Genomic DNA, 16466 nt, shown 5'->3' on the forward strand with positions numbered 1-16466 from the left:
TGCTTGCAAACGAAAAAAAAATTACTTCAATTAACCTTCGGTCAGTCGCGCATTTTTTGCTTACGCGGTTGGTCGAGTGGGGTCTCTGAAGACCCCAAAAATAAACAGCCTAAAAAACAACTATCTAATTAAATTTACTTAATTATCTCAGCAAATTATTGGTAATTAATCTTATTACATTAAGACTACAACGAGTTACGTAAAAATATTCTTTTATTTCTGCCTTCAACTTACAATCTAAAAGTAGGAACCTAAATTTCTCTCCTTAAGATCACAATCACAAAAAAAAATGTTTTAATGTAACTAAATGTAGGAACTTCTCCTTTTAATTAATCTATATACAATAACACTAAAATAACAAAGACAGTTACGGAATATTTGGGAAACACCAACAAGAAAAACACAAACTTTTACCAATTGAAGTCAGTCATGTTTTTACCGATTATCCTTTTGAACACAGTCGGTGTATACCGTTTTAATATGTGTTGGGCATATGTCACCCTTACAATAATGGCAAACAGATTTGAATTTTCGATCTCTTGGTCTTGGATAATGAATGCAAAGGTGTTTTTTTTTATGTCACTAGGTCGGCAAACAAGCGTACGGCTCACCTGATGGTAAGCGATTACCGTAGCTTATAGACACCTGCAACACCAGAAGCATCGCAAGCGCGTTGCCGACCCAATCCCCAATCCCCCCCAGGAGCTCTGGTCACCTTACTCACCAACAGGAACACAATACTGTTTGAAAACAGTATTATTTTGCTGTGATCTTCTGTAAGGTACTACCCCAGTCGGGCTGCTCCATATTTTGAGCAGGAAATTCCTGCTGTGCCGCCCTACCTCAGTTAAAGTCTTCCTCTATTTTTAAATTATTTTGTAGGTACCATTTCTCTCCCTGTTTTTGACGATGAAAAAGTTTTGTGACGATATATTTATCAATGCCTCATCATCTCTATACGAACTTTTCAAATCTATGTGTTGTTCATTCGATTCCAAAACCACATACTGTTCGTCCAACGATTCTGGAACCTGACGATGCGCACGCAAAAATTCCCAATTCTCAAACAGCTCATCCCGAAATACCTCATGTCATTCTGTAGATTCATCTTCACATTTCTGCTCAGAATCAGTGTTATGCTTACTCCTTTCATCCAGATATATACCGCTTTCACCATCTTCATCATCACGACCACGTTAACATCGTTATTTTTAACATCTAACCAGCTTGATATACGACGTTGATATTCTTCGTCCATTTTACCAGTTAATAAAATTTAAAATAACAAAAAAAAACATAAAAATATGTTAGAAAAGAAATCTAAATTAAAAAAATCAATTCAATTTTACTTACGCGGTTAGTCGCGTGGGGTCTTTCAAAGCCCGTACGCACAAAACACGTTTATATCTCTCGGCACTTAAGCGTGAACTGAAGTTAGCGGCGATACGCAGCAAGTATAATTCAAATTAGGATGGTACCTAAAATATTGAATCGCTGAGATGGTTTTAAATGTTAACATTTTACATTTCTGTAACACCTGGGCTTTTAAAGACCCCACGCGAACAACGGAGGGTTAAATCGATAAGTAATACAACGGAGGTAACAAAAACATAGTCAAGAAAATACGCATTATTTGAGATAACTCAAAAAGTGCTCATCATATCTTGACCAAATTTAAATGGGACCACATGACAAGTACCAGCTTTCGATTAAAAAAAAAAAACATGAAAATCGGTCCTCCCAGTAAAAGTTATGAAGTAACACAAAGAAAAATCAGTCGAATTGACAACCTCCTCTTTTTTGGAAGGCGCATGAAAATAGCATTTGTAACTTCGGTGAATGAAGTTTAAAAGATTAAAAAAAAGTGTAGGTGCAATTATAATTAAAAAGACAAAATTAGACTTACATATTTATTAGAGATCTGAACAAAATAAGAAATTAAATTATATGTACAGTCTATGTTAAAACTAACTAAATTAGACGTAAGTTAGGTACACACTGTTTTCGTTACGCGAGCTTATTGTATTGTAAGAAAACTTAACCTTAGAAACTTTTTATGGCAAAAGAAATGATATGCGACAGCTCATTAGTATAGCGAAAAATGCGTATTTCATTTATTAAAGCCTAAAATATATTATGCCTTCGGAAAAAAATAAATATATTTTTTATTTATTTATCGGATGTAAATAAATCAGTCCATCCTTTCCATGTGATTGCACGTATTGAAAAAAAAATATAAATAAACTTTTAATTTTTTCAATAAATAAAGATAATACGAAAAATTGTACTTTTAAAAAGCCCAACACAACAAATATTTCCTCTATAACTGTAATGTATAAAATATTATTACGACTCCAACATCATACAACGGAGCGACCGCTCCAACAGTAAACACGGATTTGTAAAAAACAACAAAACGTTGTTACATACTTATTACACAAAAGTGTGAATAAACTTTCTTAAAACACTGAGTTGCTAAGGCACTCATCTACATTACCATCTATTCATGTATATATAAAAATTTACGCATCAAGCAAATGAAAAAATAAACAAAATAAAAGGTTAACAGTCAAATAAAAAAAAAATGTAAACTCGTTTACCGCATGCAAAACAAATAAGTTTCAATTCCAAAGGAGACTTAACCTAAACGCATAATACGAATAAATGTCGTCACATGCTATTGCTCTTTTATGATACTAAACGATAGTATGTGATGATACAAAAATCTAAGCTTTAGTTTTATTGTAAGTATTATTGTAGTGTCGAGTTAGTTGCTCGGAATAGCCTCCGGCGCGGGGTTTTGACTAGGCTCAGCTGCGGGTACATCTGAAAAAAAAATAATAATATTAAAAATAGTATTACGATAAAAAACATAAAATGAAAGATGTACAAAGGCCTGATGTACAAATGTCTTTGTACATCTTTCATTTTATGTTTTTTTTAACCGACTTCCAAAAAAGGAGGTTCTCAATTTTTTTTTAATGTATGTCACTAGACTTTTGACTGGGTGAAGCGATTTCGACAAATTTTCTTTTAATCGAAAGGTGGTGTGTGTCATTTGGTCCCATTTAAATTTATTTGAGATCTAGCAACTACTTTTCGAGTTATATCTAATAATGCGTTTTTACTTTACGCTTTTTTCGTCGATTTACGTTGTATTATACCGCATAACTTTCTACTGATGTACCGATTTTGATAATTCTTTTTTTGTTGGAAAGATCATATCAGATCTGGCACGAATTTAATCCACATGACAAGCACCAACTTACAATACAAAAAGGGAACAGAAAAACCATCAAAATCGGTAGTACATTCAGTAAAAAGTAATGAGATACATATACAAAAAAAATACAATAGAATTGAGAACCTCCTTTTTTTTAAGTCGGTTAAAATTACACAGTACAGTATTCGTTAAAAACTAAAACGATACTGTCTCTTATAATTATAATAAAAATAATACCGATTTTATAATATGTCAAAATCTAATAAGTTTTAGTGTCGGAAATTCTGATAGGGTTTCAATATAAGATTTATTTATCAAGTTATACAAATTCCCTTACCACTATTAGTCTTGTTGGGTGAATTTTGAATGGACGTCTTTTGCGACTCGCTGGTGGTCCCCTCGGCATCACCCGTCTCACCCGCTGAAGACGTTCCCTGAACATATTTTTACATTATTTTTAAGGTCCCTCAAATTTTAATGCTTTTTCTTTGCTTATGTGTCATGTGATATACAGATATACATACTTATTTAATAAACTCACCCTAGTTCTGTTCTGTACTCGAGGTTTGAGTCCTTTAGGCTCTTTGGCAGGATCAAAGTGACAGTCAAATATTTCAATCAGCTCCTTAATGTCTTCCTCTTTTGCTGATACCGATAAGGCCTCCAATTGTTTTTCTAAACCTAGTGTTTAAACAATTTTAATATAAATAAATGTACATTTAAATTACAAATAAGGCACACTAACAAAGTTCCAAAGAATCGTATTAGGTTTTTAAGCATATTTGAAAATTAATAAAACATTTTTAGATACTATAAAAAACAAGAATTAAACTGAGAATTAAACTGATAAATAATAAGGACTAAATAACAATAAAATTAAAAGGCTTGAAGACTTTTAAATTATTTTAATGCCCAACATCCTACCATATCACAAGTCAATTTTTATATAGGCCTTAAATCCACGATGACTTCAAGGTCCAATATAGCTGAAAAGTCACTTTGTTGCTCTAGAGAAGGGATGTATAGCTCATGTAGAAGAGTTAGAAGGAAGCTATCTCACCTTGCAGCTTACAATCCTGCCAGGCGTCCCGGAGCTGATCATACAGCAGACCAGCATCAGCCAGTAAGCGACGGAGCTGAGTCACTCTCTTGCGCTCTGGACGCGCTAACCGAAGTAGCGGAGCGAATACTGGCCGGAATGTGTTCTGTCTGTAACACCCACATAATGATTGTTAGTTGGGTCGACTTGTGACCATGTGAACACACACACATCAGCTGGGTCAGCATCCTATTAATATATTTAAAAAACGATCCGCTTCTAGGAGCCATCCATAAATTACATCACATTCATTTCACAATTTATATACACATATTTACACGAACAGTTTCTACATTATTTTCATTCCCATTTAAATTATTTTTCAATAAAATTAACATCGATTATATCGATCAAACATAGTACATATAGTAGTATGAATATTTATAAAATATCATTAATATAAACGGTTGACTCCTAACACCATAACAGTACACCAAGTAACAATTTTTTTTTTGAAATGAAAATTTCTTTAGCCGCGATGGGGACTTTTTGGTAGGGGATAATCTTATGAGTTCGCGTCACCGACATGCTTACAGCAGTATATGTATCTGTAGCTATATATGTGCTGTGTATATCTTATATGTGAAATTGATTGGATTTAGTGATAATTGTGTTTTCAGGCAAACGAAGAAAAACAGACAAGTAATATAACGTAGGTAGACAAAAAAAAAATGTCAAGTAAATACACATTATCAAAGATTACTCCAAAAGTTGTAATCAAATTTCGATGAAATTTAAATGTGATCATATAATAAACATCGGCTTTCGATTAAATTAAAAATTATCAAAATCGGTACACCCAGTAAAAAGTTATGCGGGTTTTCGAGAGTTTCCCTCGATTTCTCTGGGATCCCATCATCAGATCCTGGTTTCCTTATCATGGTACCAAACTAGGGATATCTCCTTTCCAACAAAAAAAGAATTATCCAAATCGGTCCATAAACGACGGAGTTATCTCCGAACATACATTTAAAAAAAAAACATATACAGTCGAATTGAGTAACCTCTTCCTTTTTTTGAAGTCGGTTAAAAAGTTCAATGTGCATTTTTGAAAGTGTTTTTGTTTGATTATTATTTAAATTGTTTAATGATTCATTATGAAATTTCAAATTTTAATACTAAAAGTTCTGTTTTCACTTCTATCGGCAGTCTCTATAGCTGCCAATTTTTTTATGATGTACTTAAGTTCAGTTCAGTTCTTTGCTTAATGGCTTTTAGTTGTGTCAGTTTGACACATATCATTTCGCCAATGTCACGTGGGATGGAGAACACACGACGGAGATTGTTATTATTTCGGTGGATTTGAGAATACAATTTAGTAAAATTTTGAAAATACACGAAAATAGTATGTATTTATTCACAATACTCTCAAAATGTACAAAAATATAAAAATATTTATAAGTATATAACATTGTACTAAATATATATATATATATATATACATTGTAATATTTACAATTTAATTTTATTATATTTAATATATTTACATAAAAACGAACACAGAGGACTAAACACAAACATTAATAAAGATTCAACATTTATAGGGCGGGGAACTTCAGGAGGAAGTACGTCATACAACGGATGAAGGAGTTTGGGGCAATTAAACAGGATATGGGATGGGGATCCTTCATCTAAACCGCATTCACAGAGTGAATGGTCCCGTACTCTAATTTTTGCGAGATGTCTGGGTGTGCACGCGTGACCTAAACGCAACCTGCAAATGGTCGAAGTGACCCAGCGATCGGCGTGTCTAAAACGGAAAAACCATGGTCGTCTAGGGATTTCTGGTTGCAGGCTCGCATAGTATTTACCTTTTACCATTTTGGATGATATCCAAGATGATGTCCACGAATTGGCCAACCGAGTATTCACTGCAACACCAAGATCATAACAGAAATTTTTATAGTGAGCATGGGAGCCGATTTGGATGGCAGATTTGGCACATGAATCCGCAGTCTCGTTGCCGGGAATATCAGAGTGACTGGGAATCCAAACAAGAGTGATCTGCAATCCTTTCTGATGACATAAAAACAAAACTTCCCTGATCTTTAAAATAATGACAAATCTTTTTCTGCTACGAAACGGGTTTTCCTTAATTGCTAATAGGCAACTTAAGGAGTCAGTCAAAATTACGGTTTGTCTTAAATCATGGGAGTGGGCATATAAAATAGCTTCCAAAATAGCGACTGCTTCACCGGTGAAGACCGATGATTCAGGCGGGCACTTAAACTGTAAAATAATTTTGAATTTTGGGATCCAGCAGGCTGCGCCAACGCAGCTATCTGCGGACAGTTTAGACGCATCGGTATAAATAAGTAGATGATCGGACCAATTTTGATGAACTACATAATTAAAGAGAGACTTAGTGTTCGGGGAACCTTTGATAAGACCAAGGTTCGTAACAATGACAGGACGATATACAAGGGCTTTATAGGGAATAGAAAAAAGAGGATTTATAGGCAGTTGAATATATGGATTTGGAAGTTTAGTAAAGTACAGGAAGCTATTCAAAAGACATGATTCGGGTTTGTTGGGATTGTGAATTTGTGATAGTTCGCTTAAACGACTCCAAAGAGGATGTGAAGATAGCTGTAACATTTTGCTGACAAACCGATCACAAAGGAATTGTCTCCTTATTTGCAACGGAGGGTCAACGCATTCAACCTGCAGAGCATTCGTAGGTGTAGATTTCATAGCACCCAGAATGATTCTAAGGCATTTGTATTGTATTTTATTTAGTTTTTCTGAAGTTGATTTAATAATAGGGTCTAAAACGAATAAACCATAGTCCATATGGCTACGAACTATGGCATTGTAGAGGAGTTTTTGAGAATATGGGTGAGCTCCCCACCAAACGCCTGAAACTGCCCGAAGGGCATTGATACCTTTTTCACATTTTTTAAGAATATGCTCTGTATGAGAAAGTCCATTAAGTCGGTTATCGAGAATAACTCCCAGAAATTTAGCCTTATCTACGAGGTCAATGCGCTGACCTCCATAATGAAAATCGAAGACAGGGACGATTCTTTTTCTAGAGAAAGCAACTGCCTGGCTTTTGGTTATCGATAAAGATAAGCCATGGTCAGACAGCCACTGGCCTAGATAATGCAAAGCAGAGTTAACCCTAAATGTGATATCATCGACTGAATTTGATCGATAATATATGGCAATGTCATCAGCGTATTGTAAAATGTTGCAAAAATTGTTGACAGATAATTCGAGATCAGAGGTGTAGATACTATAAAGTAAAGGGCTAAGGACGGAGCCTTGAGGGAGACCTTTCCAGACAAGTCTGGGGGGAAGAGAGACGTTTTGGAATCTTACAGATATTGATCTGCAGAAAAGTAAATTACATATGAAATGTATCATCCTCGGTGGAATACCCAGCTGATGCAGTTTTTGCCTGAGTACCGCGAGAAGAACATTGTCATATGCAGAATTTATGTCTAGGAATACACCCACAAGGTACTCTCCTTTTGCAAAGGCTATTCGAATATCTGTGGTGAGAATGCTGAGACTATCCATTGTGCTCAGTCCCTTTCGAAAGCCAAATTGAGAGGGAGAGAGAATATTTCTACTTTCCATTACCCATTCCAAACGGTTCTTCAACAGATGCTCTGTAATTTTCGCTAAAGTAGATGAAAGGGCGATGGGTCTGTAGGAATTTGAATCTGACGGATTTTTGCCTGGTTTTAAAATTGGTAAAACTATTTGTGTTTTCCAAGAGTCTGGAAGAACGCCTGTTGTATAAAATCCATTAATTATGTTTAAAAATATAACCTGAGATTTATGATTTAAGTTTTTTATAAAAGAGTAGGGAATGCCATCTTCTCCAGGTGAGGAGTCTGTAAGCCCAGACAAAGCACACTGGAGCTCAGAGAAGGAAAATGGAGCATCCATTTCGTCTGAGATAGGTTTTGGAAGAGAAGGAAGAAAGTTGTTCTGGTGAGGAACAAAGGGAGGAACAAGTTTGTCAGCAAAATTGTTAAGCCATTCTGATGGATCATTAGAAGAATTATTACTTGAAATGAGGGAACGACGAAATTTTTTAAGTTTTGCCCAAACTACTGAAGAAGGAGATCGCGGAGAAAGTGATTCACAAAAATCAACCCAGCAGCATTTTTTCTTTTTAGACACTAATCTTTTCAATTTAGCGTCTAACCGTTTATAATGTAAAAAATTAGAAGGGGACATAGACACAGAATACATAGACTCTGCCTCTGTTCTTTGTTTCGATACACGAGTGCATTCCTCATCCCACCAGGGAGTGGAAAGCACCTGTTTTTTGGGAAAATGTTTTTTAGGAAAATGAAAATCGGCGGCAGTTGTAAGAGCATTGACAAATGATTCGTAACAGAGAATGACATTTTCAACACCTATAAAACCTGGGATAGCGTCCAATATGTCATCAACAGAACTGGCAAAGTCAGACCAATTTACATTTTTGAGGGAATATTTTAATAGGGGATTAGGATTTGAGATAATAGAAGAAGTGGAACTTTGATTAAGAGATAAGACGATAGGAAAGTGGTCACTGCCAAAAGTGGAAGAAAGGATATTCCATGAAAGTTGTGAAGCAAGAGAGGGAGACGATAAGGACAAATCTACTGCAGACCCGGGGTTTTGCGAAGGGAAAACCCTACGAGTAGGGGAACCATCATTAAGGATGCAAAGATTGGCATCATCAACAATGTCCACCAATAAGTGAGCATATCTATCGCAGGAATGACAGCCCCATGCAGTGTGATGAGCGTTAAAGTCACCCATTATAAGGACAGGAGGAGGTAGTATAGAAAAGACAGAGTGAAGATCTGGAAAAAGGGAAGAAGAAGGATGAGGTATATATATAGAAAGGATAGAAATGTTTAAGGATCTCACAGCAACAGCACTAAAGTGCTGGCTGGGAGGGAGGGGGATTTGAGAAAATGGGATAAAATGGCGGATAAAAAGGGCACAACCTGCATATCCATCACTTCTGTCATCTCTCAAACAGGAGAAACCTGGGACCCGAAACCGAGAACCAGGAACTAACCACGTTTCAGAGATGGCAATAATGGACGGACTATGCTGATTGATGAGGGAAATGAGTTCATGTTTTTTAGGACGAATGCTCGGGCAGTTCCACTGAAGGAAGCTGGTCGGAAACATTATTAGCAAAATTAGCTAGTTTGGAAAGGTTTAGGGCAACGTTGGACGGTAGGGGAACATCACTGCATGAAACAACCATACTAAGGATGAGTTCAGTAAGCATTTCTAAAAGGTTTGAGGAGTTTCTAAAGGAAGGAGTGTTATTGTTTTCATTAATAGCGCAACCGTTAGGAGTGGTGGAAGGACAGCTGCCAATAATGGCTTGGTGGGCTTGTCTATCGTACCCTTTCCCAAGAGCGGAAGAGGGGCGAGCAGAACGGACTACGGTTTTGCGGTAGGAGGAGATGGAATTGTTTGAGGAAGGGCTGGCATTGTGGGGGTTTAGAGAAATATGTAAGGACGGGGAGGATACTTCTTTAGTTATCTCCGCGTAGGATCTACGAACAGGAGGAAATTTAGTGGATGCTTCGAAATATGAACTATTACTAGCGGCCATTTCTAATTTAATCGAGTGTTGTCGCGAATACTCAGGGCAACCTTTGTCTGTAGCGAAATGCGTTCCTGAGCAATGAACACAAGAAGCATTGTCCTTAGTGACATCACATGAATCTCCACCATGTTGCTGTGAACATTTGTAGCACCTCGGTTTCGATCTGCATTGATTTTTAACATGCCCGTAGCGGCAGCAACTGAGACACATGATAGTAGGAAGGTTGTAGGTTTCTACAGGAAGGGCAGTGTGATAGGAGAAGATTTTAGTGGGCAATATTTGTCCCCTAAAGGTCAAAACTATGGATTGGGTAGGAACCCAGGTGATGACTCCCTCATTGAGAACTTTGCGATTCATACGTCTCGCTTTCACAACTTCACCGCATCCAGCCGGAAGTTCTAATGAGTCGACGAATTCCTCCATCGACCAGTCCACGGGAACTCCTTTAACTAAACCCATTCGAGATATATTATATGTCGGGATAAAGGCATTATATTTGCAGAGGCTTAGAATGCGGTTATTTAAAAATGAATTAGCTGCATCAGCGGAATCAAATTGAACAGAGATTTTATTTCTGCCTAGATTTTTCACTCCGTCTTTTACGACGGAGCTGATTTTATGTTTATGTAAAAATTGCCCAAACTGTATCGCACGGAGAGTAGTACCTGAGGAGGGCTCAGTTACTTCCCGCGACACCTGAACGATGAAGGGGCCTTTATCATCACCTGAGTATTTTTTAGGACCTTCAGAGAAAGATGGGTGTACGTAAATGGATTGGATGGACGGATTTGCAGTGGCCGGGTTGACAATTATTTTCTTAGATGCTATATCAGTTAAAATATGTTCATTCGGTCGTTTACGAGATTCGGAAGATGAATTAGATAAAGAGGGATCAGGGATATTGTTAAAAATCCCAGGATCGGGGGGATCAGGAGGGATCAGGAGGGTCGATCGACCTCCATATTGAATTAAAAAACTTATTTCTAAACTAAAATAAATTTAAGTTTACAAAAATAATAAATAACTAACTACAAACACTTACAACAACCAGTAATGAGAGTAGAATACAATGATTATAAAAAACAGACTATTTTTACAGTAAATTAACGAAAGAAATGAAAATAAAACACCAAAATCTCTCTAATACGTGTGTTAGCCAAAACCACTAAGGCGCGAAAAAAAACTGTACTTAAGTATTTACAACTATTACAATTTGAATTGTGCTGTCACAAAATTAACCCATCCCCAACCCTTGTCACAAAATGTCACCTTTCGTCGACCCCCTACCCTCATTAACGTGACGTAATTTATGGATGATCCCTTATATTTCAGAGTTATCAAAATGAATATGTCAATAGAACCGGGAGGTACCTCTCTAGTAGCTTCTTGAGGTTGGCAAGTGCCTCCAGCTCGGTATGGACGGGCCGAGCCCATAGGCGAGCCGTCTCTACCATATCCTTACTGGCCGTAGTACCTTCCCCACCCGCTCCTACTTCTTGCTGCTCTCCTAGTAGAACACATTTTATTTTATCATTATTGTTTTAATAAAATTTTAATATTCTTATACTATAACTAGCCCCGACTGAGCCCCGCAGTTTCAACTGCATTAATTTGAGAAAAAAATGTACTAAAAAATGTAAATTCGAACCAGTAGTTCCTGAAACTAGCATGTTCAAAGAAACAAACTCCTAGCTTTACAATATTAGTATAGATATTGGTATAGGTACAGCTTTTGAGTGCTCAATGACTGGATCGCTTTGGGTATTGTGTGAGGTTTGCAAAAAAAAATTGTTTTGTTCAGAAACAAACGTGTAAAACTATTAGGACTCATTAAATATATATAATAAAATATAACAGTAAAATAACTCATGAAACAAATGAAGGCATACTATTGGATAATTTTTATTGTATGTTGTTAGCAACTATAAATAAAAAATAAGTAATTCACAATTGGACGACCTATAATAACAATGTGACATATTAGTATCAATTACAACGTCCATAAAAAATACTACAATTTTATATGCTTATCAGAATCTAATAAAATTCAAAATTAGTATTCTTTTAAGTATATCTAACCTTGTGCAAGATGTTCAACAATCCTATATGCAGCAGTAGCCCGATCCAAAGCGCTATCTACAGATAGTGTATCTGCATCCAACAATACTCTGGCTAAAACTCTTAATGATATCGATTTGACTGTCGACTTGCATTTATCAGCGGCAAGTGCATAACTGTCTGTGAAACCTGCTACTATTGTCTTGAAACGGTCCAACAACTTATAACTGAAACAAAGAAAAATCATTTTTCAATTTGTTTCATATATCTGATAATACAACCAAAATATGATATAAAAACATATAACAGTCAAAATTTTGTTGAAAACAAATTTTTATTTAGCGTTAAAGTTCCAGACGTAACAATTTCTTCAGTAACAACCTGATGGTTTAGATATTCTTAATATATTTGTTTCTAACCTAATTAAGCCTCAGAAGGTTCAGGACTCTAGTAGGTACAACAAAAAAAGTTTATAAAATGCATTCAATTTTTATGACACTTTACCAATGATTTTGTTAGAAGATTTTCAAAATTATTCTAAAAGTATGGCCAAACTACAATTCAACAGATAAATATATGTATTTTAATATTAATTACTGTCATTTAATTTAGTTACAGTACAAAAATTCGTATGATTTACCGAGTAAGAGCTTCTAAGAGCATTGTAGGACTGAGACGACGGGGCTCGTGGTAGATGAGGATTACACTGCCGTCACCCTTTTCTTTTTCTAACCAGTCTAGGAAGTCTGTTAATGCTGATATTTCAGATTTAGTTTTTAATATCTGAAAAAAATATATATAATTTACTAATATTTAGCTTACAATGATTTTAACTAAATTTTAAGGGCAATTTCGCAAAAGTGATTATCTCCAAATTTAAACCAATATTTCTTTCCAATTTGATTGCTTTCAAACAAAGTCTTATGTTATACAAATTTCATAATCATGATTTTAAGTACATCCCTATTAATATAATAACACCCCTCTCTTTATGCATCGGGGGTTAAAAGTAGCCTATTACAAACAAATTTTCTTTCAAATATTGTTATAGATGGGTTTTTGGAAGGTACGCGTTCAATGAAAAACACGTCATATCTCATTATACTTCCCCTCCCTTTGGAGCTTTGCGTAATAAATGAACAACCCCAAAAATTTATTTCTAAATGAAAATTGCGTCCTGTATTAGTGATTTCTTCTTAATTTCAACTTCTGAAAGAAAACTTATAATATAGTTTAGTGTTGTCTACGTACTTTATGTGTGTTAGTATCCTTCAGCATTCGGTAACGGCCCACTGTAACGACCCTTACATTGTGACGTCTCCTAGCACCTGGATTCAGATCTCCGTATGGCATAATGTACTGAGAATACGATTGTTTGGGAGTGAAGGCTGCTATTTGACATATCTGTTGAAAAATTACATTTTGTTATTATTGTTTAAAACTGCCTTGTCATCAGATTTTATAAAAAAAAAATATTACACAAATAAATGTCAAATAGAAGTACTTGTTCCTAATAATAATAATGATAGTAACCTTTATTTGCAAGAAAATCGTGTTGTAATTTTACAAGTTTAACATTAGTATAATCCAAACGTCTTCTACCTTACAGTGTGCAAATATTAGTAAATAATGATGTACTCGTACAGCAAAATAAATTTAACATTATCAACAATAGATTATCATTGAGATATTTAATTATCTCTAGTCATTCAATAACAGTCATTATGTACAATATAGGTAGATTTTTTATCAGAGGTTAAATTTTTGTTAAACCCCGCTGTAACCTTTAAGGTTAGAGTAACGCTTGGCTCCGGCTTAAAAAAAAAACATTCTAGGGGTAGGGCAGACCAAGACCACGTGGACAGTGGGGTGCTCCGATTCGGTTTTGTGTATTTTTCGAATTTCTAAACCTATATTCTAGCACGCAATGTTACTAATTTTATTAGAATATTATGTCTGACGCGTTATTTTGTTTAAAAGTGTCGATTTGTCAGTCGTTAAAGGTCAGTTCGTATCGTATTTTGATTTTGCAGTAAAGATCGTTTTTACGTACATTTGTTCGAAAATAACGCGTGATAGTCGCAGTACTGAGCATGAGTACACTTACCGCAGCACCGGAATAAAGGTAGTCAGAAATAAAAATTTAACCTCCGATAAAAAAAATCTACCTATATTGTACATAATAGCCAAAAATAATGTTTCTCATTTATTTCAATTTGTTGCTTACTTATTTTCTCAAACGAGAAACTAAATTTTTTTAACTTTTTTAATTTACATTTTTTTTTTTTGATGTTTAAAATTACATTAACACGCTAAAAATTATTTTAATTTAAATAGATATAAAATACATCATTTGCAAAGAAGTTATAGTTAATTTTATCTGATCTAAAGAGTATTAACAACAAGTAGGTAGTGAAACATTTAATAACAAATTAATAATCACAATTATGTAATATTTGCATTATTTTATGAAGCATTCTGTAGTTAAATAGCTCTTGTGAGTTTTATCTGTCATTTCATATCATTTTATAAATAAAATCTTATCTATCTATTCAAAATATGCTTGTACTTTCATAAGAATACAAAAATGTATATTCAAATCTTTTTTCTCTTTATTCGGGTAAACCAAAGGTATTACAACAAGAATAAAAGTACACAGTATATAAATAAAACTTTTAAGGTAACACATACACCGTTTACCATGTGTTACACACTTATATCAATTTTTTTTATTTAGGCATTTTTTCAAAAATGTAATGAAATTTTATGACTAAATGGGTAACAGTAAAATAATTTTACCTCATCAATGAGCCTCCTTCCCGTTGTATCCATGTCCCATCCGACAAGAGCGTATTTGCCGGGTGGCAGCCCTGCTGGTTTCTCTGCCAAGGCTGGCAGAACTTCGGCAGGAGCTTCGGCCCCACTACCATTAACTTTAGCTTCTGATACCATTGCCATGTACTTTATAGACTTTATAACTGTAACAAATAAAAATAATATTTTAATTTTTATTAATAAAAGATTAATTTAGTCGGGTTAAGGTTTCCTTAATATAGTCAGTAGTAGTGCCCTTGTTATAGTCACTCATAGTTAATTTTATTGAAACGAATTGAGGGTAGTATAAAAAATGTATTATCACAAAATTATTTACATTATTATTTATTTATTAAAATCTATCAATTAAGTATAAATGAAATTAAAATTTTATAATAGAAACAGTATTATTTTAATAACTATTTAAATTGTAAATGATGTTTGATCTGTATTGATCTCGTATCATAATTTTATTATCTTATAAATAACTAATGATGTTGTATCCTAAGAAAATATCACCTTTTTATCATGTGAACTTCAATAAACAACTTTTTAAGCAAAGTAAGCGTAATTTTAACGCATACATACAATAACTAAAAAAAAATAGATTACAACCTTAAAAATGATGTCACGCCGCTACAAAATACCTACATACGACCAAAAATAAATCGATTTGTAAGGTCGATAATAACGTCCCATATTACGAGAAAAATCAACCTTATGAACCATATAAGGTTCGGAAGTTCATATAGAGTTTCATATTTAAAATTAAAATATCAAATATATATTTTACCGACGGAAAATCGATAGAAAAATAAAAATTAGGACACGTGGCGATCTTTTCTTTACAGACATTTTGCCCCGCCCTTGTATGTCAAAATAATTTAGGATGAACTCACTATTTAAATATGATGATCCTGGATGGACGTTGTTGAAGTATCCTTTACTTATAAAAAGTTTCAGGTAAGTTTATTACGCCTGTAAATTAAAGTAATTTATGTAGAAAATATCAGAAATCTTGGCACGTGTGCGGCAATCGGAAAACGCAATAGTGCTTGGAACTTTATTTAATTCGTATAAGAATCGGTAAAATTAATTAAAAAAAAAACTAATTTTCATTGGTTATTTATATCTGTTTTCATTTACTATGTGTATGTATTAAACTTTCAAAAATATATTTTCAAATATTTTTCCAATATTTTTAAGAAACAAGTGGATTACTATAGTATTTTGTTCCTTTAGGAATTTATTAATTTAACGTTGACGTATATTATAACGTGTATACAGTTATTTCATTTGTTTTAATACTACAGTACTACTTAAGTTATAAATAATTATTCTATTAACCTAAGTGTTATGAGATTTTGTGATTTTGTTTTGTGTGTTTAAGGACTTTAAGGTGAATATTCTTGTCACATTTTAAGTAACAATTTATGCAATATAAGAAATGATTAAAAAAATTAAATGGGATATATTTAACATTTAAAAAAAAAATACACTATAAATATATAACTTATAATAGATAAACAACAAATAATTTACCGATTCCAAGAATCGGTATAGTATAGGGTTTAGTAGTTTTTATAGTATTGTACACACTATTTGTTTATAAATCTGTGCTTTTAGCTTTTGTCTCTTTCACACTTTCTTGTTTACGGCAATATGGTAAACATTGAATTTGCCTAAGACCCAAA

At 34.1% G+C, this 16466-nt stretch overlaps 1 protein-coding gene across 1 annotated transcript; it reads right to left on the bottom strand.

Moving 5' to 3' along the window:
- Window positions 1–1896: 1896 nt before the first annotated feature.
- LOC123664681 (maternal protein exuperantia) lies at window positions 1897–15823 on the bottom strand. The gene is made up of 10 exons (XM_045599190.1): window positions 15672–15823; window positions 14758–14936; window positions 13210–13362; window positions 12599–12741; window positions 11980–12185; window positions 11272–11407; window positions 4284–4432; window positions 3765–3904; window positions 3561–3657; window positions 1897–2826 (listed from the first exon to the last, which is right to left on the bottom strand). The coding sequence occupies exons 2-10, from the start codon at window positions 14914–14916 to the stop codon at window positions 2768–2770; spliced, it is 1242 nt and encodes a 413-aa protein (XP_045455146.1). The 5' UTR covers window positions 14917–14936; window positions 15672–15823; the 3' UTR covers window positions 1897–2767.
- Between the last annotated feature and the right edge of the window lie 643 nt (window positions 15824–16466).

The sequence above is a fragment of the Melitaea cinxia genome, chromosome 22 (genome assembly GCF_905220565.1).
Source record: "Melitaea cinxia chromosome 22, ilMelCinx1.1, whole genome shotgun sequence".
NCBI lineage: Eukaryota > Metazoa > Arthropoda > Insecta > Lepidoptera > Nymphalidae > Melitaea > Melitaea cinxia.

Excerpts from the sequence above, each read along its gene's own strand:
- LOC123664681 (XM_045599190.1), bottom strand. The coding sequence starts at position 14,916 with ATGGCAATGGTATCAGAAGCTAAAGTTAATGGTAGTGGGGCCGAAGCT. Across the intron at positions 3,905-4,283 it reads GCAGGATTGTAAGCTGCAAG|GTTTAGAAAAACAATTGGAG; the intron begins GTGAGATAGCTT and ends TTTAAACACTAG. Across the intron at positions 2,827-3,560 it reads ACCCAACAAGACTAATAGTG|ATGTACCCGCAGCTGAGCCT; the intron begins GTAAGGGAATTT and ends TTTTTTTTTCAG.